This window comes from Oncorhynchus gorbuscha, unplaced genomic scaffold (genome assembly GCF_021184085.1).
Source record: "Oncorhynchus gorbuscha isolate QuinsamMale2020 ecotype Even-year unplaced genomic scaffold, OgorEven_v1.0 Un_scaffold_3317, whole genome shotgun sequence".
Classification (NCBI taxonomy): domain Eukaryota; kingdom Metazoa; phylum Chordata; class Actinopteri; order Salmoniformes; family Salmonidae; genus Oncorhynchus; species Oncorhynchus gorbuscha.
Genome location: NW_025747588.1, coordinates 22,776 through 49,280, shown reverse-complemented (window position 1 = coordinate 49,280; position 26,505 = coordinate 22,776). Strand labels below are relative to the sequence as shown.

Below are 26,505 nucleotides of genomic sequence, written 5' to 3'. Positions count from 1 at the left end.
CTGGAACATGTCTGTGCTGTTATCATGAGTATATTCCACCACCACAGTCTGACCTCTGGATAACGTGTAGGAGATGCTGTGTTGGTCCTTGTTGCTGATAGCCTGGAGGGGAGGGGGGGAGGGGGGGACAGAGGGAGGGGGACGGGAGGGGGGACAGAGACAGGGAGGGAGGGACAGAGAGAAGGAGGGAGGGACAGAGGGAGGGAGGGACAGAGACAGGGAGGGAGGACGGAGAAATGGAGAAATGAGGAACGATCAGTATAGAAATGTTGAACAGAGAAGGTTCTGTCCTCAGCTCTTTTTGTTATATTTCTATCTGCTAAGTAGCGTTCTAAACGTGTCTCTCTCTCTCTCACACACACACACACACACACACACACACACACACACACACACACACACACACACACACACACACACACACACACACACACACACACACACACACACACACACACACACACACACACACACACACACACACACACACACACACATCCAAATGGTCCCCAACAATCCCAGCCTCATGGTTTAACAGGCCTGTTTAAAGACTTAATTAAGAGACAGACATGTGTTTCCAAGGACACACACACTTTGTAGGACATCTCTCTGCTGCCCTTCATTGGTCAGTTCACACTGAACTCTGCCGTAAACAGCCAGGGTGTTCCGTGTGTTCGTAAAGGCATGGTTCACATACTTCCACTGTTAACCAAGGCAGGAGTGTTATGGTGTTGTGTGTAGGTTTTTAATTGAATTACACGTTTTTTAAAATTACCTTTATTTAACTAGTCAAGTCAGTTAAGAAAAAAATCTTGTATACAACGACGGCCTAACAAAGGACACAAAGGCCTCCTGCAGGGACAGGGGAGAAAGGCCTCCTGCAGGGACAGGGTAAAGGCCTCCTGCAGGGACAGGGTAAAAGGCCTCCTGCAGGGACAGGGTAAAAGGCCTCCTGCAGGGCAGGGTAGAAAGGCCTCCTGCAGGGACAGGGTAGAAAGGCCTCCTGCAAGGACAGGGGGCCTCCTGCAAGGAAAGGCCTCCTGCCGGGACAGGGTAGAAAGGCCTCCTGCAGGGACAGGGTAGAAATGCCTCCTGCAGGGACAGGGTAGAAATGCCTCCTGCAGGGACAGGGTAGAAATGCCTCCTGCAGGGACAGGGTAGAAATGCCTCCTGCAGGGACAGGGTAGAAATGCCTCCTGCAGGGACAGGGTAGAAATGCCTCCTGCAGGGACAGGGTAGAAATGCCTCCTGCAGGGACAGGGTAGAAATGCCTCCTGCAGGGACAGGGTAGAAATGCCTCCTGCAGGGACAGGGTAGAAATGCCTCCTGCAGGGACAGGGTAGAAATGCCTCCTGCAGGGACAGGGTAGAAATGCCTCCTGCAGGGACAGGGTAGAAATGCCTCCTGCAGGGACAGGGTAGAAATGCCTCCTGCAGGGACAGGGTAGGGCCTCCTGCAGGGACAGGGTAGAAATGCCTCCTGCAGGGACAGGGTAGAAATGCCTCCTGCAGGGACAGGGTAGAAATGCCTCCTGCAGGGACAGGGTAGAAATGCCTCCTGCAGGGACAGGGTAGAAATGCCTCCTGCAGGGACAGGGTAGAAAGGCCTCCTGCAGGGACAGGGTAGAAAGGCCTCCTGCAGGGGGGTAGAAAGGCCTCCTGCAGGGACAGGGTAGAAAGGCCTCCTGCAGGGACAGGGTAGAAAGGCCCCCTGCAGGGCCAGGGTAGAAAGGCCCCCTGCAGGGCCAGGGTAGAAAGGCCCCCTGCAGAAAGGCCTCCTGCAAGGACAGGGTGCTGGAATTAAAAATACAAATATAAGACAAAACACACACATCACAACAAGAGATACTGGTAGGGGTGTGTGTGTGTGGGTGTCTTACCTTAGCTGCCTGTGCGGTGCAGGCAGCGTGCACTGTGCTGGGTTTGACCCCATTAGCCTTGGGTCTCTTAGACAGACTGAAACGGCTTTTCCTCCTGCCTCGATCACCGTTGGGGAGAGAGCCATTGTACCTAAAGAGACAGACAGAGAGAGAGAGATAAACAAAGGGATAGGATGCCATGTTGGAAGCAAGAAGTGTTCCTAGAGCAGGCAGGGGGAGTTGCTGTGAGTTCACAGACATGCCTGTATTTTTTGTGTGTGTGTGTGTGTGTGTGTGTGTGTGTGTGTGTGTGTGTGTGTGTGTGTGTGTGTGTGTGTGTTTTTTTTTGTGTGTGTGTGTGTGTGTGTGTTATCTTTGTGGGTACTGGAAATCCCCCAAAGTATTTCCCAGGTCCCCATGAGTACAAAGGCTAGATTTACAGATAGGTTTAAGCTATGAGTGTGTGTGATCCAGCTCTGCTGATATCTCATCACTGTTTTCCATTGGAGACCAGGACCAACACTACTGTTATAATCATCTTCCTGGAGACCAACACTACTGTTATAATCATCTCCCTGGAGACCAACACTACTGTTATAATCATCTCCCTGGAGACCAACACTACTGTTATAATCATCTCCCTGGAGACCAACACTACTGTTATAATCATCTCCCTGGAGACCAACACTACTGTTATAATCATCTACCTGACAGCCTGGAGACCAGGAAACAGTGAGTCAGCACACACAAACATACGCAGGTACACAAAAACACACGTGTGTGCGTGCTTGCATGTGCTTTTAAACACAACCCCACCCACAATAACCACCTCGAAGAGACTAGGAAGCAACGTCATCATCAACGTAGAGGAACAGCCATAAGTATCTGAGTTCGTATCATCCAGTTGCTTGCACAGACTGGAATATATACCACCTCAGTCATCGGCTTCATCAATAAGTGCATCGACGACATTGTTCCCACAGTGACCGTCTCCATAGTGACCGTACGTACATATCCCAACCAGAAGCCATGGATTACAGGCAATATCTGCATCGAAGCTAAAGGCTAGACCTGCTGCTTTCAAGGAGCGGGTCAGTAATCTGGACGCTTCGAAGAAATCATGCTATGCCCCCAGATGAACCATCACACAAGCAAAGCGTCAATATAGTATTAACCTTTTAGGGTTAGGGGGCAGCATTTTCACTTTTTGGATGAATTGCGTGCCCATAGTGAACTGCCTGCTACTCTATCCTAGATTGCTAATATATGCATATTATTATAACTATTGGATAGAAAACACTCTGAAGTTTCTAAAACTGTTTGAATTATGTCTGTGAGTATAACAGAACTCATAGGGCAGGCAAACTTCCAAACAGGAAGTGGAAATTCTGGGGCTGGTTGATTTTCAAGTCATCGCCTAATCACATCCAAATAAGATATGGATCTGTTCGCACTTCCTACGCCTTCCACTAGATGTCAACAGTCAGTAGAACGTGGAATGAAGCCTATAGTGGGATGTGGGACCGGATAGCAGCTATTTGAGTCACTGGTCAGGCAGAATGCCAGTTCCTGGATACACGCAGTAGTCATTATATCTCCTTGCGTTCCATTACTCTGTAGACAAAAACGAATGCTCCGGTTGGAACATTATTGGATATATATGATAATAACATCCTGAAGATTGATTCTCTACTTAGTTTGACCAGTTTATTCGACCTGGAAAATAACTTTTTGAAGTTTTTGTCCGAGTTCGCCTGGACCAGCGGCAGCTTTTGGACATGTGAACGAAACGTGCTAATTGGACACTAGTAATGGACATTATGGAAAAAAACAACGATTTATTGCGGGGGGGCGGGGTCCGTTAGCTGAGCTGTGTCCTAGACCGGTTAAGATTGAATCCTACTACACCGGCTCTGACGCTCGTCAGATTTGGCAGGGCTTGAAAACTTCTCCTTAATGCAACTGTCGTGTCAGATTTAAAAAAAACTTTACGGAGAAAGCAAACCATGCAGTAATCTGAGTACAGCCTTTAGACAACAAAGCAGCCAAAAAGACACCCGTCATATTGGGTAGTCATTGGGTAGTCAACATTACTCAGAAATAGCAGTTTAAATATTCACTTACCTTTGACGATCTTCATCAAAATGCACTCCCAGGAATCCCAGTTCCACCATAAATGTTTGATTTGTTCGATAATGTCCATCAGTTATGTCCAAATATCTTCTTTTGTTAGGGCGTTTGGAAAACAAATCCAAAAGCGCGTTCAGGTCGCACCGAACGTCGGACGAAAAGTTCCAAAAGTTCCGTTACAGCCCGTAGAAACATGCCAACCTAAGTATGGAATCAATCTTTAGGATGTTAACATAAAACTTCATTCATGTTCCAACCGGACAATTCCTTTGTCTGTACAAATGAAGTGGAACGTAGCTACCTTTCACGTGGCGCGCCAGACCGAGGCTGTGGCACTCTGCCAGACCACTCACTCAAAGAGCCCTTATGAGCCCCTCCTTTAAAGTAGAATCCTCAAAACAGTGGAAGCATTGGGAAGTGAAACATAACTAATATCACCCTGTATACAAACCTCAGATTTCCCACTTCCTGGTTGGATTTTTTCTCAGTTTTTTGGCCTGCCATATGAGTTCTGTTATACTCACAGACATCATTCAAACAGATTTAGAAACTTCAGAGTGTTTTCTATCCAAATGTACTAATTACATGCATATTCTAGCTTCTACGGCTTAATTTGGGCACGTTTTTATCCAAGCTACCCAACTGTAAGTAAGCATTTCATGGTAAAGTCTACACTTTTTGTATTCCGTGCATGTAACAAATAAAGTTTGATTTGATCAACATAGAGGGACAGCCATAAGTATCTGAGTATCATCAACATAGAGGAACAGCCATAAGTATCTGAGTATCATCAACATAGAGGGACAGCCATAAGTATCTGAGTATCATCAACATAGAGGAACAGCCATAAGCATCTGAGTATCATCTACATAGAGGAACAGCCATAAGCATCTGAGTATCATCTACATAGAGGAACAGCCATAAGCATCTGAGTTAGAGGAAGTAAGCATCTGAGTATCATCTACATAGAGGAACAGCCATAAGCAATCTGAGTTAGTATCATCAACATAGAGGAACAGCCATAAGCAATCTGAGTTAGTATCATCAACATAGAGGAACAGCCATAAGCATCTGAGTTAGTATCATCAACATAGAGGAACAGCCATAAGCATCTGAGTATCATCAACATAGAGGAACAGCCATAAGTATCTAGGTTAGTATCATCAACCTAGAGGAACAGCCATAAGCAATCTGAGTTAGTATCATCAACATAGAGGAACAGCCATAAGTATCTGAGTTAGTATCATCAACATAGAGGAACAGCCATAAGTATCTGAGTTAGTATCATCAATATAGAGGAACAGCCATAAGTATCTGAGTTAGTATCATCAATATAGAGGAACAGCCATAAGTATCTGAGTTAGTATCATCAACATAGAGGAACAGCCATAAGTATCTGAGTATCATCAACATAGAGGAACAGCCATAAGCATCTGAGTTAGTATCATCAACATAGAGGACCAGCCATAAGCATCTGAGTTAGTATCATCAACATAGAGGAACAGCCATAAGTATCTGAGTATCATCAACATAGAGGAACAGCCATAAGCATCTGAGTATCATCAACATAGAGGAACAGCCATAAGTATCTGAGTATCATCAACATAGAGGAACAGCCATAAGCATCTGAGTATCATCAACATAGAGGAACAGCCATAAGTATCTGAGTTAGTATCATCAACATAGAGGAACAGCCATAAGCATCTGAGTTAGTATCATCAACATAGAGGAACAGCCATAAGTATCTGAGTATCATCAACATAGAGGAACAGCCATAAGTATCTGAGTATCATCAACATAGAGGAACAGATCTGAGTTTGTAACTAAGTGGTGAAGTGTTATAATGTGGTTGGCTCCTTACCCCAGCACCATGAGCTCCCCATATTTCACTGGCACTTTGGAGGAGGAGGTGGAGGAGGGGGAGATATTTTCCTGCTCTGGAGAGAACATGGGCTCGGCTGGCTGGATGGGTGAGGGTAGGTCACACTAAATGGGTGGGGTCAGCTGAGCTTCAGCTCCGCCTCCTCATCCTGCATGTGCCTGTTGGTTGTCGCCGCTGCAACCCTAGATAGAGATAAGAGAGAGAGCGTGTGAGGTCAGTCACACGTGGACAACACAGCTCACAACATCAGGAAGTCACCTGATCTCTCAGGTCTCACCTTACACTGAACAGGAAGTCAGTGACAGTTACACCACCACACACCCATTAAGACTCACACACAAATAGGGCCCTAGAAAAAAACATCTGCGTTTGCACCAAGCGTGGAATCCAGACATTAAACCCCAATTAAACAATACTCCAAAAATGTATTGAACTTACTAGAACATTCCTTAAAAATTGCCCATGTGACTCACAAGACATGAAAAAATTGCATCAGGGTAGCGGGGTTGGCAGGGTAGCCTAGTGGTTAGAGCGTTGGACTAGTTGCAAGTTCAAACCCCCGAGTTGACAAGGTACAAATCTGTCGTTCTGCCCCTGAACAGGCAGTTAACCCACTGTTCCTAGACCGTCATTGAAAATAAGAATTTGTTCTTTAACTGACTTGCCTAGTTAAATAAAGGTAAAATAAAATCATTGATTAGTAATTTCTTGCATCTTTCTGAAAGGGCTCAGGAATGCCTGTCTGTGTTGTGGTGCTCTTATGTCTAGTCTACACTTAGTGTAGCCGTTAGCGATGATGCTAATGATAACCATCTGCCGGTAGATGGAAAGGCTTTTCCAAAACCTTCTCAATTTAATGTTAACTACAAAGCAGCCTATCTGCTACCTACCTGGCAGAATGATACCATGACTATTTGCATCAACCCAGTGGCCATTTGCTTAGAAAACTCTGCAATCTCATGAGTACAGAAACACCGCTAACCAAACAAGGGTCTCTGGCTGGTGCCACCTGCATTAAAGGATAACTACACCCACATGTGTGTGTGGTGTGTGTGTGTGTGTTCGCTATGTGGTCTCAGGTTGAAACGGTTGCCGCTGTGTGTCTGTGTATCCCCTTAGGATAGGTTTATACTACTCCCCCAAGCGGTCACCAAACTCCCCCACGCGGCCACCAAACTCCCCCACGCAGCCACCAAACTCCCCCACGCAGCCACCAAACTCCCCCACGCGGCCACCAAACTCCCCACGCGGCCACCAACGCGGCCACCAAACTCCCCCACGCGGCCACCAAACTCCCCACGGTCACCAAACTCCCCCACGAGGTCACCAAACTCCCCACGAGGTCACCAAACTCCCCACGCGGTCACCAAACTCCCCACGCGGTCACCAAACTCCCCAAGCGGTCACCAAACTCCCCAAGCGGTCACCAAACTCCCCCAAGCGGTCACCAAACTCCCCCACGCGGTCACCAAACTCCCCCACGCGGTCACCAAACTCCCCCACGCGGTCACCAAACTCCCCCACGCGGTCACCAAACTCCCCCACGCAGCCACCAAGCGGTCACCAAACTTCACCAAACTCCCCCAAGCGGTCACCAAACTCCCCCAAGCGGTCACCAAACTCCCCCAAGCGGTCACCAAACTCCCCCACGCGGTCACCAAACTCCCCCACGCGGTCACCAAACTCCCCCACGCGGTCACCAAACTCCCCAAGCGGTCACCAAACTCCCCACGCGGTCACCAAACTCCCCACCGGTCACCAAACTCCCCCACGCGGCCACCAAACTCGCGGCCACCAAACTCCCCCACGCGGCCACCAAACTCGGCCACCAAACTCCCCCCCACGGCCACCAAACATACCCCCACGCGGCCACCAAACTCCCCCACGCGGCCACCAAACTCACGGCCACCAAACTCCCCCACGCGGCCACCAAACTCCCCACGCGGCCACCAAACTCCCCACGCGGCCACCAAACTCCCCACGCGGTCACCAAACTCCCCCACGCGGTCACCAAACTCCCCACGCGGTCACCAAACTCCCCACGCGGTCACCAAACTCCCCACTCGGTCACCAAACTCCCCCACTCGGTCACCAAACTCCCCCACGCGGTCACCAAATGCACTAGGCAGAAAAACAAGGGGTGCTTAAAGTTTCAAGTTGCAAAAGGTTTTGCTACCGTTTCCCCTAATGAATATGACCCAGGGATTTCACAGTGACCTCACTTCCTCAGACTACGGTGCCTTTGTACAGCCAGGCAGTCCCCCCCCCCCTAAAAACAACACCAACAATTTGCCTGTGTCCTGTTTGGCACGCAGGTTGAGTCCCGTCCTTCAACAGTTCAAGGAAAGGGAAAGGTGTGCTATTCTTCAACCACACTTTTGAGTGTTCAGAATGCACACTGGACTGGCTGTTGATCGAGACGCTTGTGAGAACTGCGATGATGAAGTCACTTCAAATGGGAGTTGAGGTGATTCACAAATGGAATATATCAGGCCAGTTTCCTGGAAACAGATTCACACACAACCTATTTCATACCTCTCAGCTGCCAAGGTATCATTTGCAAAAAGTGAAGGCCTCAACTCACATCAAGTTAAAATAATGTTACTCCCCACCACACTAACCACAAAAACACTAATGGAGAACTTCCAACTGAGATGGCTAACTGTTAACACCTTCTCACAAAGCAACGGTCTTGATGATGCAGAGGTTGTTGATCCGGCTCACCTTTAACCTCTCACCTCACCCCAAGTCTTTAACGACACCCTCCTGATGGAAACAGCCCCCCCCCCAAAAATAACACTAGTGCCCACATCAACACTGGTGAACCCCTGGTGTGGGGTAGCCTAAGGCTCAGGGGTCGGAGCTACTCAACTCAAAGATCTCACCCCAAATCTGATGACAGGAGTCCAAAACACCCTCTTTTAGGAAGTGTCTGAATCTCAATGAACTTTTAGGTTATCAGCTCAGTGGAGAAAAGTAATTTCATGAGAGAGAGAAAAGTCCCTTCATATATATATATATATATATAAAAGAGAAAGAGAGAGAGACAGAGAGACAGAGAGAGAGAGAGAGAGAGAGAGAGAGAGAGAGAGAGAGAGAGAGAGAGACAGAGAGACAGAGAGACAGAGAGACAGAGAGACAGAGAGACAGAGACAGAGAGAGAGAGAGAGAGAGAGAGAGAGACAGAGAGACAGAGAGACAGAGAGACAGAGACAGAGAGAGAGGCAGCGTGTTTCCAGATGAAGGGCTGGTGGTGAGGAAGCAGACATAGACTAGGCGTGGTGGAGGACCTCCATGGGGAAGGAGAACCACATCAGTGGCCCCAGCAGACAGCCTGCTTCCTGGGCAAACACCAGCTGCCTCCTGGGATATCCAACAGGCCAGCCAGTTAGCCAGCCTGCTAACCAGCCAGCAAGTCAACCAGACAGCCAACAAACTAGCCAGACAGACAGCCTGCTAACCAGTCAATCACAGTCAACCTGCCAGTCGACCAACCAACCAGACAGCCTGCCAGTCAACCATTTAGTCAGTCTGCGAACCTTTCAGGCACCCAGTCTACCAGCACCACTAAGAGAGAGTACTAAGCTAAGTCAGTATCAGTCATCTTACTTTCACTTAGTGCTGCTGGCTGGCTGGAGGCCTAGCTGGTTAGCTGACTCGCAGTCTAAATGGTTTGTAGATTGGCTAATTGGCTGGCTGATTAAATGAGTAACAGGGGTCCTCTGCAGCTCAGTTGGTAGAGCCTGGCACTTGTAACGGCAGGATAGTGGGTTCAAATCCCAAAACGTTCTGCTAAGCGGAATATATTATAGTTAAGCCAGTCTCGTTGATGGCTATCAACTCTCTGCACTTCAGCCTCCATTAAGGGCAATGAGCTAAATTGCCAACTCTCAACCTTCAGCCTCCATTCAGGGCAATGAGCTAAATTGCCAACTCTCAATCTTCAGCCTCCATTCAGGGCAATGAGCTAAATTGCCAACTCTCAATCTTCAGCCTCCATTCAGGGCAATGAGCTAAATTGCCAACTCTCAATCTTCAGCCTCCATTCAGGGCAATGAGCTAAATTGCCAACTCTCAATCTTCAGCCTCCATTCAGGGCAATGAGCTAAATTGCCAACTCTCAACCTTCAGCCTCCATTCAGGGCAATGAGCTAAATTGCCAACTCTCAACCTTCAGCCTCCATTCAGGGCAATGAGCTAAATTGCCAACTCTCAATCTTCAGCCTCCATTCAGGGCAATGAGCTAAATTGCCAACTCTCAATCTTCAGCCTCCATTCAGGGCAATGAGCTAAATTGCCAACTCTCAATCTTCAGCCTCCATTCAGGGCAATGAGCTAAATTGCCAACTCTCAACCTTCAGCCTCCATTCAGGGCAATGAGCTAAATTGCCAACTCTCAATCTTCAGCCTCCATTCAGGGCAATGAGCTAAATTGCCAACTCTCAATCTTCAGCCTCCATTCAGGGCAATGAGCTAAATTGCCAACTCTCAATCTTCAGCCTCCATTCAGGGCAATGAGCTAAATTGCCAACTCTCAACCTTCAGCCTCCATTCAGGGCAATGAGCTAAATTGCCAACTCTCAACCTTCAGCCTCCATTCAGGGCAATGAGCTAAATTGCCAACTCTCAACCTTCAGCCTCCATTCAGGGCAATGAGCTAAATTGCCAACTCTCAATCTTCAGCCTCCATTCAGGGCAATGAGCTAAATTGCCAACTCTCAATCTTCAGCCTCCATTCAGGGCAATGAGCTAAATTGCCAACTCTCAATCTTCAGCCTCCATTCAGGGCAATGAGCTAAATTGCCAACTCTCAATCTTCAGCCTCCATTCAGGGCAATGAGCTAAATTGCCAACTCTCAATCTTCAGCCTCCATTCAGGGCAATGAGCTAAATTGCCAACTCTCAACCTTCAGCCTCTATTCAGGGCAATGAGCTAAATTGCCAACTCTCAACCTTCAGCCTCCATTCAGGGCAATGAGCTAAATTGCCAACTCTCAACCTTCAGTCTCCATTCAGGGCAACTCTCAACCTTCAGCGAGAACACTCCTGTACTTAGGTTGTTTACTCTCAACTGGGGATGGGCACAGTTATTGACATATTTTAATATCTGAACAGACATTAGTATTTGATTACTTGTGTGAGTATTCATAAGTAAAAAATTACAGGCCTATTTAAAAAAAAATGAAAATATCCATGTTACATTGCTGCATACACGGATATACCACGATATTTCAAATTCTTAATTTAATAAAACTACTTTTAAAAGTTGTTTTTATGACAATGCACCCCATAAAGACAGGCGCCTTCACACATGATTGTTTTTGTTAGCCAATCAAAGCTTCACTAGGCCTACAATCAAAGAGGCTCACTACAATACATTTTAATAGGAAGTTAGCAAAAATAGAGAAGCTCTTGCTGCTGTGAAAGGAAAATACCTGTCTATTCGTGAAAAAATGATGAACTCTTTAGTCATATCCCAGTGTATCTATTTGCATAAATATTACATTTTATTTGGAACAGCAAGCCAAACAAAATTAAAACGGGCCTATTTATATAATGAATATGAATTTGGAGGGCAGAAATGATTAAATATTAAAGCATTAGACCTTAAATCCGAACAGTTTCTCTAGCAGATTAGTAAGAATGTCTCACCCCATGTTCAAGAACGGCTTTTTTCCCCATGTTCAAGAACGGCTTTTTTCCCATGTTCAAGAACGGCTTTTTTCCCATTTATTCAGATTACAACCTCTCACTTTCAGTTATTAAAAAATGAAACCATCTCTAAAATATTGCTATTTTTAAAACAAAGCATAGAAAGCTGGTTGCAATTCCAGTTTAATCCACCAGAAAAGACAGAACAAATATTATGGTTAACCTCAAATATACTAATGAATTAAAAATGTATTTTTTGAAAAATTATTATTATTATTATTTTAAATGTATAATCTTTGTAAATTATATCATAAATGGAGTTGTCACACAAAAATGTTTGCTCTACTCAAAAATACAACCAACTAATTGCAGCATTACCGCAGAAATGGAAGAGGCAAGTGGAAGGGGCAAGTGGAAGGGGGAGCAAGTAAGGACCTTGCCTGTTGGACCTGCATTAAAAAACAAAAACTGGTTCAAGAAAATAGTGCTAAATTTAAAAAGTATAGCATTTTCATTTAGGGACAAAAAAATTGACAGCTGTGCCATATGACTCCAAAATAGTTGGGAAGAGATTTTCAATGTACCGATTCCATGACACATGGTTTATATATATATATATATATATAAATATAAACAAGCTACATGGACCGTACATTTTGGTACGGTCCATGTAGCTTGTTTTTGGTCACAAGTTCAGGAATGGCTGAAGAATTGCAACATTTAACTGGAGCCAACTCTGCAAATAACACAACTGGGTGATTTAAAAAGTCATAGTCAATCGATCAATAATACAATAATACTCTTAGCAAAAATCTTGATGTTTAATTTAAAATTTGTAAAATCTATGAGAATAGAAAGGTTCAGAACATTGGTGAAATATCACACCACAGGCAAATAGAAATCAAAAGAAATCAAAACTGGATGGTGTTCAGAGATAGATGGGAGGGGTTGAGGGAGCTGAAGAATGGGACTGGATGGTGTTCAGAGATAGATGGGAGGGGTTGAGGGAGCTGAAGAATGGGACTGGATGGTGTTCAGAGATAGATGTGAGGGGTTGAGGGAGCTGAAGAATGGGACTGGATGGTGTTCAGAGATAGATGGGAGGGGTTGAGGGAGCCGAGTGTGTTGGTTGTTGCTTACGCCCTGCGTCCGGTCTGGACTCCTGAGTGTGTTGGTTGTTGCTTACGCCCTGCGTCTGGTCTGGACTCCTGAGTGTGTTGGTTGTTGCTTACGCCCTGCGTCCGGTCTGGACTCCTGAGTGTGTTGGTTGTTGCTTACGCCCTGCGTCCGGTCTGGACTCGAGTGTGTTGGTTGTTGCTTACGCCCTGCGTCCGGTCTGGACTCCTGAGTGTGTTGGTTGTTGCTTACGCCCTGAGTCCGGTCTGGACTCCTGAGTGTGTTGGTTGCATGGAGGGATCAGAGGAGGAGGATTGGTTTGCACACGCTGAACATTACAAGTCTGATGACCAGGTAATCGATCTGAGGGGACTCTCGGGAAAGGAGATCGACACTAACGATACCTCTCACAGTCTCTCTTTCCCTCCCGCTCACAGACTCCCCGTCTTTGCCTCCCTCATTCTTCCTGTGTAACCCATCTAATCGATGAGCAGGGATGTGTAAAATATCAAAAGAGAGGGAAGGAGAAGAAAGGAGGAATCATATCTCAGTCACCTGGGATTTGGGAGGGAAATCGTGTTCCAGACAGGGAGAGGGGATGTGTGTAGGCTACCTGGGATTAGGGAGGGAAATCGTGTTCCAGACAGGGAGAGGGGATGTGTGTAGGCTACCTGGGATTTGGGAGAGAAATCGTGTTGCAGACAGGGAGAGGGGATGTGTGTAGGCTACCTGGGATTTGGGAGGGAAATCGTGTTGCAGACAGGGAGAAGGGATGTGTATAGGCTACCTGGGATTTGGGAGGGAAATCGTGTTGCAGACAGGGAGAGGGGATGTGTGTAGGCTACCTGGGATTTGGGAGGGAAATCGTGTTGCAGACAGGGAGAAGGGATGTGTATAGGCTACCTGGGATTTAGGAGGGAAATCGTGTTGCAGACAGGGAGAGGGGATGTGTGTAGGCTACCTGGGATTTGGGAGGGAAATCATGTTGGAGACAGGGAGAGGGGATGTGTGTAGGCTACCTGGGATTTGGGAGGGAAATCGTGTTCCAGACAGGGAGAAGGGATGTGTGTTGGGGTTCTGGAGCACTGGACCTGGATGGGGTTCTGGAGCACTGGACTGGGATGGGGTTCTGGAGCACTGGACTGGGATGGGGTTCTGGAGCACTGGACTGGGATGGGGTTCTGGAGCACTGGTCTGGGATGGGGTTCTGGAGCACTGGACTGGGATGGGGTTCTGGAGCACTGGACTGGGATGGGGTTCTGGAGCACTGGACTGGGATGGGGTTCTGGAGCACTGGTCTGGGATGGGGTTCTGGAGCACTGGTCTGGGATGGGGTTCTGGAGCACTGGTCTGGGATGGGGTTCCGTAGCACTGGTCTGGGATGGGGTTCCGTAGCACTGGTCTGGGATGGGGTTCTGGAGCACTGGTCTGGGATGGGGTTCTGGAGCACTGGTCTGGGATGGGGTTCTGGAGCACTGGACTGGGGCCTGGCTGGGAGAGCAGGAAGGCCATCTGTATTATGAAACTAACCTGTGGGTTAGGAAGGCCGTCTGACCCCTGCATTGGGGCGGCAGGTAGCCTAGTGGTTAGAGCGTTGGGCCAGTAACCGAAAGGTTGCTAGAACGAATCCCTGAGCTGACAAGGTTCAAATCTGTCATTCTGCCCCTGAACAAGGCAGTTAACCCACTGTTCCCCAGAAGACTGTCATTGTAAATAAGAATTGCAAATTTGTTCTTGCCTAGTTAAATAAAGGTTCAATAAAATAATGGTCGAGAGCTGAGGCAGAGGGTTGTGTGTGTGTGTGTGGTCTGGGATTTGCAATTGGCCGCCTCTCCGTCCAGTTCTTCTGCTGCCAATGACTGGAACGAACTACAAAAATCTCTGAAACTGGAAACACTTATCTCCCTCACTAGCTTTAAGCACCAGCTGTCAGAGTAGCTCACAGATTACTGCACCTGTACATAGCCCATCTATAATTTAGCCCAAACAACTACCTCTTCCCCTACGGTATTTATTTATTTATTTAGCTAGCTCCATTATTTCTACTTTGCACATTCTTCCACTGCAAATCTACCATTGCTACGGTTGGTTTTGGGGGTGACCAGAGGGGTGACCAGAGAGATATACCTGCTGGAGCGCGTGCTACAGGTCTTGTGGATGACCTGGAGCCAGTGGGTTTGGCGACGAGTATGAAGCGAGGGCCAGCCAACGAGTGTACAGGTCACAGTGGTGGGTAGTATATGGGGCTTTGGTGACAAAACGGATGGCACTGTGATATCATCATAATTAGTTGTCGATACAATTCGATACTGCGATTTTATTGCAATTTGATGTTGAAACGTATTGCTAAATATATGACTGCTTCAGAGAGACAGAGAGAGCACGATAAAACACATGTTGATCAATCAGGGAAATAATAGTGCTGAAAACATGATGACTGACTATTTAAAAAGAGGATGGACAACAGGCTATAGACAACATTCCAGAACACGACACACCGACGTCACACACAGAGGCACGCGGCTGTAAGGAAGCCACCGCACTCTGCACCCATTCAACATAGAACAAATAAAAACATCTGTCTTAGGCTAAACAAAATAACTTACAATGATGTTTTGATTCTTGCTTGAACAGTCGCTAAGATTATATTCGGTTGTGATCTTTGCAAAATAAGTGTTTTCGATGCAGCAGTTGTTAACCACTACCTTGTATCCTTTTCCCTCTCGCTCTCATCCAACACTTCCCACACTGCCCCTACTCGGATGGTATCGCGCCGTCCCAACCTTCGCTCTCTCTCCCCCGCTACTCTCTCCTCTTCCATCCTATCATCTCTTCCCTCTGCTCAAACCTTCTCCAACCTATCTCCTGATTCTGCCTCCTCAACCCTCCTCTCCTCCCTTTCTGCATCCTTTGACTCTCTATGTCCCCTATCTTCCAGGCCGGCTCGGTCCTCCCCTCCCGCTTCGTGGCTTGACGACTCATTGCGAGCTCACAGAACAGGGCTCCGGGCAGCTGAGCGGAAATGGAGGAAAACTCGCCTCCCTGCGGACCTGGCATCCTTTCACTCCCTCCTCTCTACATTTTCCTCCTCTGTCTCTGCTGCTAAAGCCACTTTCTACCACTCTAAATTCCAAGCATCTGCCTCTAACCCTAGGAAGCTCTTTGCCACCTTCTCCTCCCTCCTGAATCCTCCTCCCCCCCCCCTCTCTGCAGATGACTTCGTCAACCATTTTGAAAAGAAGGTCGACGACATCCGATCCTCGTTTGCTAAGTCAAACGACACCGCTGGTTCTGCTCACACTGCCCTACCCTGTGCTCTGACCTCTTTCTCCCCTCTCTCTCCAGATGAAATCTCGCGTCTTGTGACGGCCGGCCGCCCAACAACCTGCCCGCTCGACCCTATCCCCTCCTCTCTTCTCCAGACCATTTCCGGAGACCTTCTCCCTTACCTCACCTCGCTCATCAACTTATCCCTGACCGCTGGCTACGTCCCTTCCGTCTTCAAGAGAGCGAGAGTTGCACCCCTTCTGAAAAAACCTACACTCGATCCCTCCGATGTCAACAACTACAGACCAGTATCCCTTCTTTCTTTTCTCTCCAAAACTCTTGAACGTGCCGTCCTTGGTCAGCTCTCCCGCTATCTCTCTCAGAATGACCTTCTTGATCCAAATCAGTCAGGTTTCAAGACTAGTCATTCAACTGAGACTGCTCTTCTCTGTATCACGGAGGCGCTCCGCACCGCTAAAGCTAACTCTCTCTCCTCTACTCTCATCCTTCTAGACCTATCGGCTGCCTTCGATACTGTGAACCATCAGATCCTCCTCTCCACCCTCTCCGAGTTGGGCATCTCCGGCGCGGCCCACGCTTGGATTGCGTCCTACCTGACAGGTCGCTCCTACCAGGTGGCGTGGCGAGAATCTGTCTCCTCACCACGCGCTCTCACCACTGGTGTCCCCCAGGGCTCTGTTCTAGGCCCTCTCCTATTCTCGCTATACACCAAGTCACTTGGCTCTGTCATAACCTCACATGGTCTCTCCTATCATTGCTATGCAGACGACACACAATTAATCTTCTCCTTTCCCCCTTCTGATGACCAGGTGGCAAATCGCATCTCTGCATGTCTGGCAGACATATCAGTGTGGATGACGGATCACCACCTCAAGCTGAACCGGCAAGACGGAGATGCTCTTCCTCCCGGGGAAGGACTGCCCGTTCCATGATCTCGCCATCACGGTTGACAACTCCATTGTGTCCTCCTCCCAGAGCGCTAAGAGCCTTGGCGTGATCCTAGACAACACCCTGTCGTTCTCAACTAACATCAAGGCGGTGGCCCGTTCCTGTAGGTTCATGCTCTACAACATCCGCAGAGTACGACCCTGCGTCACACAGGAAGCGGCGCAGGTCCTAATCCAGGCACTTGTCATCTCCCGTCTGGATTACTGCAACTCGCTGTTGGCTGGGCTCCCTGCCTGTGCCATTAAACCCTACAACTCATCCAGAACGCCGCAGCCCGTCTAGTGTTCAACCTTCCCAAGTTCTCTCACGTCACCCCGCTCCTCCGCTCTCTCCACTGGCTTCCAGTTGAAGCTCGCATCCGCTACAAGACCATGGTGCTTGCCTACGGAGCTGTGAGGGGAACGGCACCTCAGTACCTCCAGGCTCTGATCAGGCCCTACACCCAAATAAGGGCACTGCGTTCATCCACCTCTGGCCTGCTCGCCTCCCTACCACTGAGGAAGTACAGTTCCCGCTCAGCCCAGTCAAAACTGTTCGCTGCTCTGGCTCCCCAATGGTGGAACAAACTCCCTCATGACGCCAGGACAGCGGAGTCAATCACCACCTTCCGGAGACACCTGAAACCCCACCTCTTTAAGGAATACCTAGGATAGGATAAAGTAATCCTTCTCACCCCCCTTAAAATATTTAGATGCACTATTGTAAAGTGGCTGTTCCACTGGATGTCATAAGGTGAATGCACCAATTTGTAAGTCGCTCTGGATAAGAGCGTCTGCTAAATGACTTAAATGTAAATGTAATGTAAATGTTAACGCTCATTTTACTGGTTGAAGTGATTTTTTTTTTAGTTTGGTGAGGATGTGTGTGCCCGTCTGTGTGATGTCTCCCTGAGTATCCCAAACAAGAAGAAAGTGAATACGGGCGCCATTTAATGAGACAGGAAGTTAGATAGCCTCAAACACTTGCGCACACAAACCAGCCAACCTGTCAGAAGACTGGAGTACAAACCAGCCAACCTGTCAGAAGACTGGAGTACAAACCAGCCAACCTGTCAGAAGACTGGAGTACAAACCAGCCAACCTGTCAGAAGACTGGAGTACAAACCAGCCTAACTGTCAGAAGACTGGAGTACAAACCAGCCAACCTGTCAGAAGACTGGAGTACAAACCAGCCAACCTGTCAGAAGACTGGAGTACAAACCAGCCAACCTGTCAGAAGACTGGAGTACAAACCAGCCTAACTGTCAGAAGACTGGAGTACAAACCAGCCTAACTGTCAGAAGACTGGACTACAAACCAGCCTAACTGTCAGAAGACTGGAGTACAAACCAGCCTAACTGTCAGAAGACTGGAGTACAAACCAGCCAACCTGTCAGAAGACTGGAGTACAAACCAGCCTAACTGTCAAAACACTGGAGTACAAACCAGCCTAACTGTCAGAAGACTGGAGTACAAACCAGCCTAACTGTCAGAAGACTGGACTACAAACCAGCCTACCTGTCAGAACACTGGAGTACAAACCAGCCTACCTGTCAGAAGACTGGAGTACAAACCAGCCAAACTGTCAGAAGACTGGAGTACAAACCAGCCTAACTGTCAGAACACTGGAGTACAAACCTCACAAGAACAACACTATGTTCTAATCTTCTTGTTACATAGCCTAGCCTACGTGTAGGCCTACGTAATAGACAGACACTGGTATGGTGCTGAAGACAGCATAGTAAGTATTAGGTGAAAAAGTGGTGAAGTGTCCCTTTTAACCACCACAGACAGTGGAATCTACCAGTGGGCACCCAGTGACTACACAGGATGAGATGCATTGTTGTGGGCGAGTCTAGATGGCGTAGTTCGCCTCCAGACATGGGAACATGCTGTTTATTGTATTCATGTCATTGTCCTCTGGCTGATGTCATGTGGTGGTTTGTCTGATACTGCTGTGCTGATGCTGCTATCCTGGTCTCTCTGGAAACAGAGATGGTAATCTCAACAAAACTAACCTGATGAAAAAGGTTAAACATCAGTAGACGTGGCCAACTCAACTCAGAACATTCTCCCACACAGCTACCAACCTGTCTAAGGGAAATGTATCAGAACAGGTCCATTGTAACCATTGCCAAGCAAAAAAAATGGTTTCATGAATGTAGGTGAATGTATGAAAATTGAATGACGCTTTTCACAATTTCAAACATTTCTCAGGCTTTCAATCAATCTCTGTGTCTGTGTGTGTGATCTCAGAATCTTCCTCTTCCTCGGATCTATGATCTACCAATGTAGTGCTGGTTGTTGTTGTGTTTGAGATGACCCCCATCTATCTGTCATCTTTCTGAGCAGGTTGAAATACTTCTCAGTATTAAATTAGCTTGGTTAAATAAACCATGTTCCAGCTGGACCCGCTTGCCAAGAGAATCTGGGACCAATCGTGCCATTCCCACGACAACTGGGTCATCCGTGGCAGCTGAGGTCCTGGATGACTGGACGTTTGCCCATTGAGGGAAATGGACGGCCTGACCACAGTACGTAAGTAGCCTTGTACGAGCCGGAGCCCATTTCCTGTTCCTGTAGTGAGGCAGCTTGATGTTCAAGTACACCCCTTGGACAGGACACTAGTCTATCACCTCAGTACACCACCTGGACAGGACACTAGTCTATCTCCTCAGTACACCCCCTGGACAGGACACTAGTCTATCACCTCAGTACACCCCCTGGACAGGACACTAGTCTAGTCTATCACCTCAGTACACCCCCTGGACAGGACACTAGTCTATCACCTCAGTACACCCCCTGGACAGGACACTAGTCTAGTCTATCACCTCAGTACACCCCCTGGACAGGACACTAGTCTATCTCCTCAGTACACCCCCTGGACAGGACACTAGTCTATCACCTCAGTACACCCCCTGGACAGGACACTAGTCTATCACCTCAGTACACCCCCTGGACAGGACACTAGTCTATCACCTCAGTACACCCCCTGGACAGGACACTAGTCTATCACCTCAGTACACCCCCTGGACACGACACTAGTCTAGTCTATCTCCTCAGTACACCCCCTGGACAGGACACTAGTCTATCTCCTCAGTACACCCCCTGGACAGGACACTAGTCTATCTCCTCAGTACACCCCCTGGACAGGACACTAGTCTATCACCTCAGGACACTAGTCTATCTCCTCAGTACCCCCTGGACAGGACACTAGTCTATCACAGGGCCTTCACCCCTTAATGCTGAGTGCCAAGCAGTAACAGATTGACCACAGAGGAGGGAGTCAAATGACCTACACATTATCACAAGGTCTAATACACTGAACAGAGGGTGAATTTCACTAGTGGTTGGTTCCCAAATGCCTTTCAGATATTTATAAAACACACTCCAGATATCTAAAACTAGGGCTGCAAAATTCATGGTACTTTCAATAAATTCCCTGGTTTTCCAGAAATCCTGGTTGGAAGATTCACGGAATCAGAAGGGAATAAGAGGGAAATCCGGAAACGGGATTTCTGGAAAACCAGGGAATTTATTGAAATTTCCCAGAATCCTATTTAATAGCCTATAAGAGTAACAGGAGAAAGACTTCCAATAGCAGACATGTTTCTGTGGACTACTCAAAAGGCAGAGGTTGACTTCATCTTAGACACTGTATTCCATCAAATGGAAACGTGGGCTGTAGCCGACCTGAACTCGTATTCAGAGCAATGTTTCTATCCACTCAGCCCAGTCACATGCTGTAACGGACCTGAAACGCATGAAAACTACACAACGCAGTGTAGGTCAATGTAATTAGGTACAGAGACCACCACCTTCCATCTTCAAAGGACATCTGGCACCGATTATACAGCCCCACCCTACCAACACCCTGTGTGTGTGTGTGTGTGTGTGTGTGTAAATGATTGTCACTGTGTGTGTGTGTGTGTGTGTGTGTGTGTGTGTGTGTGTGTGTGTGTGTGTGTGTGTGTGTGTGTGTGTGTGTGTGTGTGTGGCCGCATTAACAGTAAATGATTGTCACTAGGTAGGTAATCCCCATCAAACACACCCAGGGGAGGGGATAGAGGGGCCTAGAGAGAGAGAGAGAGAGAGAGAGAGAGAGAGAGAGAGGGGCCTAGAGAGAGAGAGAGAGAGAGAGAGAGAGAGAGAGAGAGAGAGAGAGAGAGAGAGAGAGAGAGGGGTGTACTGACTGCAGTAGGCAGTACTGGGATGTAGGCTACTGGTGACAGATGGAGAGACTGGGAGATGGAGATGAGGGGAGGCGTTCAAGTTACAGGCTCATCAATAATTCACTGAGGTGAACACAGTCCGACAGCGGGACAGACAACACACACACACACACACACACACACACACACACACACACACACACACACACACACACACACACACACACACACACACACACACACACACACACACACACACACACACACACACACACACACACACACACACACACACACACACACCCTGCCTAGGTACTACTTCCTGCCAGTAGAAAACACACCGTGTGACCTTCCCAGAAACCAACCAACCGTTCCAGTGACCAGCAGCTTGAGGAAAGTGTGGCTCACTTGACTCACTCTGCACAGGAAGACAGCAGGGAGGGGGGCTGACCTGATGGGGGCAGACTGATCATAAATCTGTGCCTAAAGCACAGCCTGTACTGGCAGCAGCAGCCCCTGAGAGAGATGGAGGAGAGACTGGGGGATATGGGGAGGAGAGAACTACTCCCAGCCCTCCTCTCTAACCCCAACTACTACTCCCAGCCCTCCTCTCTAACCCCAACTACTACTCCCAGCCCTCCTCTCTAACCCCAACTACTACTCCCAGCCCTCCTCTCTAACCCCAACTACTACTCCCAGCCCTCCTCTCTAACCCCAACTACTACTCCCAGCCCTCCTCTCTAACCCCAACTACTACTCCCAGCCCTCCTCTCTAACCCCAACTACTACTCCCAGCCCTCCTCTCTAACCCCAACTACTACTCCCAGCCCTCCTCTCTAACCCCAACTACTACTCCCAGCCCTCCTCTCTAACCCCAACTACTACTCCCAGCCCTCCTCTCTAACCCCAACTACTACTACCAGCCCTCCTCTCTAACCCTAACTACTACTACCAGTCCTCACTACTACTACCAGCCCTCCTCTCTAACCCTAACTACTACTACCAGCCCTCACTACTACTACCAGCCCTCACTACTACTACCAGCCCTCACTACTACTACCAGCCCTCCTCTCTAACCCTAACTACTACTACCAGCCCTCCTCTCTAACCCTCACTACTATTACCAGCCCTCCTCTCTAACCCTAACTACTACTACCAGCCCTCCTCTCTAACCCTAACTACTACTACCAGCCCTCACTACTACTACCACCACCACCCATCTCTTTGTTTTTCACTTTCCAAATCTGAGGGGTGAAAGTCAAAGACAACATCATAAATGTTGTGTTCACAATACAAACTACTTCATTTCAGTAAGGCTGACCTTATTGGAGTTGAGTGAAGTTGTTCCAAAATGCTGATTTTGGGACAGTTTAGCATCCCCCCTAATGGTTTTAGTTAGCATTGGGGGAGGGAAAGCGGATCCTAGATCTGTACCTTGGGCGCCCGAGTGGCGCAGCGGTCTAAGACACTGCATCTCCGTGTTAGAGGCATCACTAGAGACACCCTGGTTCGAATCCAGGCTATGTCAAAACCGGCCGTGATTGGGAGTCCCATAGGGCAGCACACAACTTGCCCAGTGTCGGTCGGTGTAGGCCGACTGTAAATAAGAATATGTTCTGAACCGACTTGCCCAGTGTCGGTCGGTGTAGGCCGACTGTAAATAAGAATATGTTCTGAACCGACTTGCCCAGTGTCGGTCGGTGTAGGCCGACTGTAAATAAGAATATGTTCTGAACCGACTTGCCCAGTGTCGGTCGGTGTAGGCCGACTGTAAATAAGAATATGTTCTGAACCAACTTGCCCAGTGTCGGTCGGTGTAGGCCGACTGTAAATAATAATATGTTCTGAACCAACTTGCCCAGTGTCGGCCGGTGTAGGCCGACTGTAAATAAGAATATGTTCTGAACCAACTTGCCCAGTGTCGGTCGGTGTAGGCCGACTGTAAATAAGAATATGTTCTGAACCAACTTGCCCAGTGTCGGTCGGTGTAGGCCGACTGTAAATAAGAATATGTTCTGAACCAACTTGCCCAGTGTCGGTCGGTGTAGGCCGACTGTAAATAAGAATATGTTCTGAACCAACTTGCCCAGTGTCGGCCGGTGTAGGCCGACTGTAAATAAGAATATGTTCTGAACCGACTTGCCTAGTTAAATAAAGGTTAAATAATATATATATAAAACCCAGGGGAAACTTCACAGGAGCAGCATTTGTAATGTTGTGAACTGCTAGACTAAAAGGTAGAGCTTCAGAACACAAACAGACTTAGTTGTTTTTCCCCTGTTAAAGGTTTCTCCAGTCAGGTGCAGAAGCAAACTGCCTCCGTGTCCAAATGTGACATTTTCTTTCAGCTCAGGTGTTGGCAGGTATGTTCTTCCAGGTATGAATGACCTCATGTGTGTAATTAAGACCGAGAAGGATGGAGAAGTAGGGAAAGAGGGAAGCAGAGAGCGAGACAGAGACTGTTTGGAATATACCTAAAGAATTAGAAGGGAAGAAGTAGAGAGAGAGAGAGAGACTGTTTGGAATATACCTAAAGAATTAGAAGGGAAGAAGTAGAGAGAGACAGAGAGAGAGAGACTGTTTGGAATATACCTAAAGAATTAGAAGGGAAGAAGTAGAGAGAGAGAGAGAGAGACTGTTTGGAATATACCTAAAGAATTAGAAGGGAAGAAGTAGAGAGATAGAGAGAGACTGTTTAGAATATACCTAAAGAATTAGAAGGGAAGAAGTAGAGAGAGACAGAGAGACTGTTTGGAATATACCTAAAGAATTAGAAGGGAAGAAGTAGAGAGAGAGACTGTTTGGAATATACCTAAAGAATTAGAAGGGAAGAAGTAGAGAGAGAGAGAAACCGAGAGAGAGACTGTTTGGAATATACCTAAAGAATTAGAAGGGAAGAAGTAGAGAGAGACAGAGAGACCAAGAGAGAGACTGAGATGGTCTCTCTTTCTTAATCTCTACACCTTGAGTCTAAAAGTCTAATCTGCTCCCAGCAATTTGGAAAAACATCTGATGATGTTTTACCAGGCCTTTGTCTTTCTATCCCCACTAACAGAAACGTCAGTAAAAACATACCCACTGTCTGACCCACTTTCCATGACAAACCCTGGTAATCCTCCATCTCACATGCACAAACCCAGCACACTGAATGGAGCGAATAAGCTGAACTGAAGAGTAGTGTGCCAAGCTTCACATACACTGCAGAGTGTAGCCTACAGTCTAGCCTAAGCTGCTCAGATGTCCCTAGCCTCATACACGCACAGTTACGACCTGGGGAACTTACCCAGGCATGTCATTCAGAGTACAGATTCACAAGCTTACAGTATGCACAAACGTAAGCAAAAAACACACACGTACAAACCCACAGTTATGACCTGGAGAACTACCCAGGCATTCCATTCAGAGTCCAGGCACATACAGAGTGCACACACAGGCCAAAACACACAGGCCTACAGTGTGTTAACACAAACACACAGTACCAAGCCTCATGACCGCAACAGCTCCAGAGAACAGCACACATCACGTACACACACACACAGAATGCCCAAATTGAAAACCGGATTGATGGATATCTTACACTCTGGATAGGCGGGGGGTTCCTATAGACACTCTGGATAGGTGGGGGTTCCTACAGACACTCTGGATAGGCGGGGTTCCTACAGACACTCTGGATAGGCGGGGGTTCCTACAGACACTCTGGATAGGCGGGGTTCCTACAGACACTCTGGATAGGCGGGGGTTCCTACAGACCTCTGGATAGGCGGGGGTTCCTACAGACACTCTGGATAGGCGGGGTTCCTACAGACACTCTGGATAGGCGGGGGTTCCTACAGACACTCTGGATAGGCGGGGTTCCTACAGACACTCTGGATAGGCGGGGGTTCCTACAGAGCAGACACTCTGGATAGGCGGGGTTCCTACAGACACTCTGGATAGGCGGGGTTCCTACAGACACTCTGGATAGGCGGGGGTTCCTACAGACACTCTGGATAGGCGGGGGTTCCTACAGACACTCTGGATAGGCGGGGTTCCTACAGACACTCTGGATAGGCAGGGGGGTTCCTACAGACCTCTGGATAGGCGGGGTTCCTACAGACACTCTGGATAGGCGGGGTTCCTACAGACACGCTGGATAGGCGGGGGTTCCTACAGACACTCTGGATAGGCGGGGGTTCCTACAGACACTCTGGATAGGCGGGGTTCCTACAGACACTCTGGATAGGTGGGGGTTCCTACAGACACTCTGGATAGGTGGGGGTTCCTACAGACCTACAGGGCCCCCTCAGACCCTCTGGAGTAGGACAGACCACCCCCCTTCAGACCCTCTGGAGTGGGAAGGGGTGTGTGTATTACTATCCTTGAGGGTAATGGAAATGCCCAAAAGTCCCCACTAGGATAGTAAAACAAGGCACATTATCACTAGTGGGGACATTTCCCACATCCCCAGAAGGACAAACGCTATTTTATGTTTCGAGGTTAGGTTTTGTGTTTTGGTTACAATTAGGGCTAAGTTCAGGAGTCAGGTTAAGGCTAGGTACCCACAAGGATAGTAAAACATATGGTGGTGGTGGTGTGTACATCCACAAGTTTAAAAACAAAACATATTCTGACCAGTTTGTAAACAACATGTTTACCCGTGGCAATGCAATGACGACAACGTTTGTAGCTAAACAATAGCTGAGTGGCAAGTCAAATCACCATTCGAGCTATTGATCCGCAAAGAAATAAGAGATAAGATCATTGGAAAGGAGGAACCGGATGATTGATACGACAACGGAACATGGATGTCAAAAAGGCGGATCCAAGTCATCACCAGACCGGACCAACAAAGGCAGAAGCAGGGCTAAGCCAACAGATCAGATGCTTGAACGAGGGAATGATATCCCATTCCAACTTGACATGCAAAACCTAGTTTGTTAGTTTGCTCCGTTGGTAGACAAAGCCGGAATAGTGCGATTCCAGGACCACCATGCGTAAAAACGTAAGGATTTATGACTAAATAGCTTTGGATACATTACAATGACCCCAAAATAAATAGTTATGATTAACGTTAAGAGAATATTTGGTTATAGCCTAAATTATGACCATTTATTAGTTAGCTAGCTCGGTTTTTGAGAGGAATAACCAGCTACTGTAACGTTAACGTTACCTGGCACATCTCTCCACCAGCAAGCAATCATATTAGCTAGCTAGCCTACTGTCCCTTCTGTTAGCTAGCCAGCCGGTTCTAAAGGAAAACAGGAGATTGTCAACTGATTGGCAAGCTAATATGGTTTAGTTATCTTGTGTAAATGAGAGGAAGGTTATTGTTAGGTAGTTTTACTTACAGCGGTAGTCGATGCGCTCCTCCTGCCGAGACACACCGCTCAGTGAGCAGGTTGACAACCATCTACCGCCCGCCGCTTCAGACCAAGTTCGTTGAGTTCGCTTGTTTACCAGCTAACAAAGGCAATTTGTCAACAAATCTCAATGTTTGATACA

General features: G+C 47.8%; 1 protein-coding gene across 1 annotated transcript; it reads right to left on the bottom strand.

The window, feature by feature from the left end:
* Positions 1-26,505, bottom strand: LOC124027515 (E3 ubiquitin-protein ligase pellino homolog 1-like; the record flags this gene model as incomplete). The annotated part of the gene is made up of 4 exons (XM_046339924.1): positions 26,352-26,505; positions 5,850-6,052; positions 1,880-2,009; positions 1-102 (listed from the first exon to the last, which is right to left on the bottom strand). Coding segments are annotated over exons 2-4 (321 nt in total), but the record flags the coding sequence as incomplete, so codon positions are not given.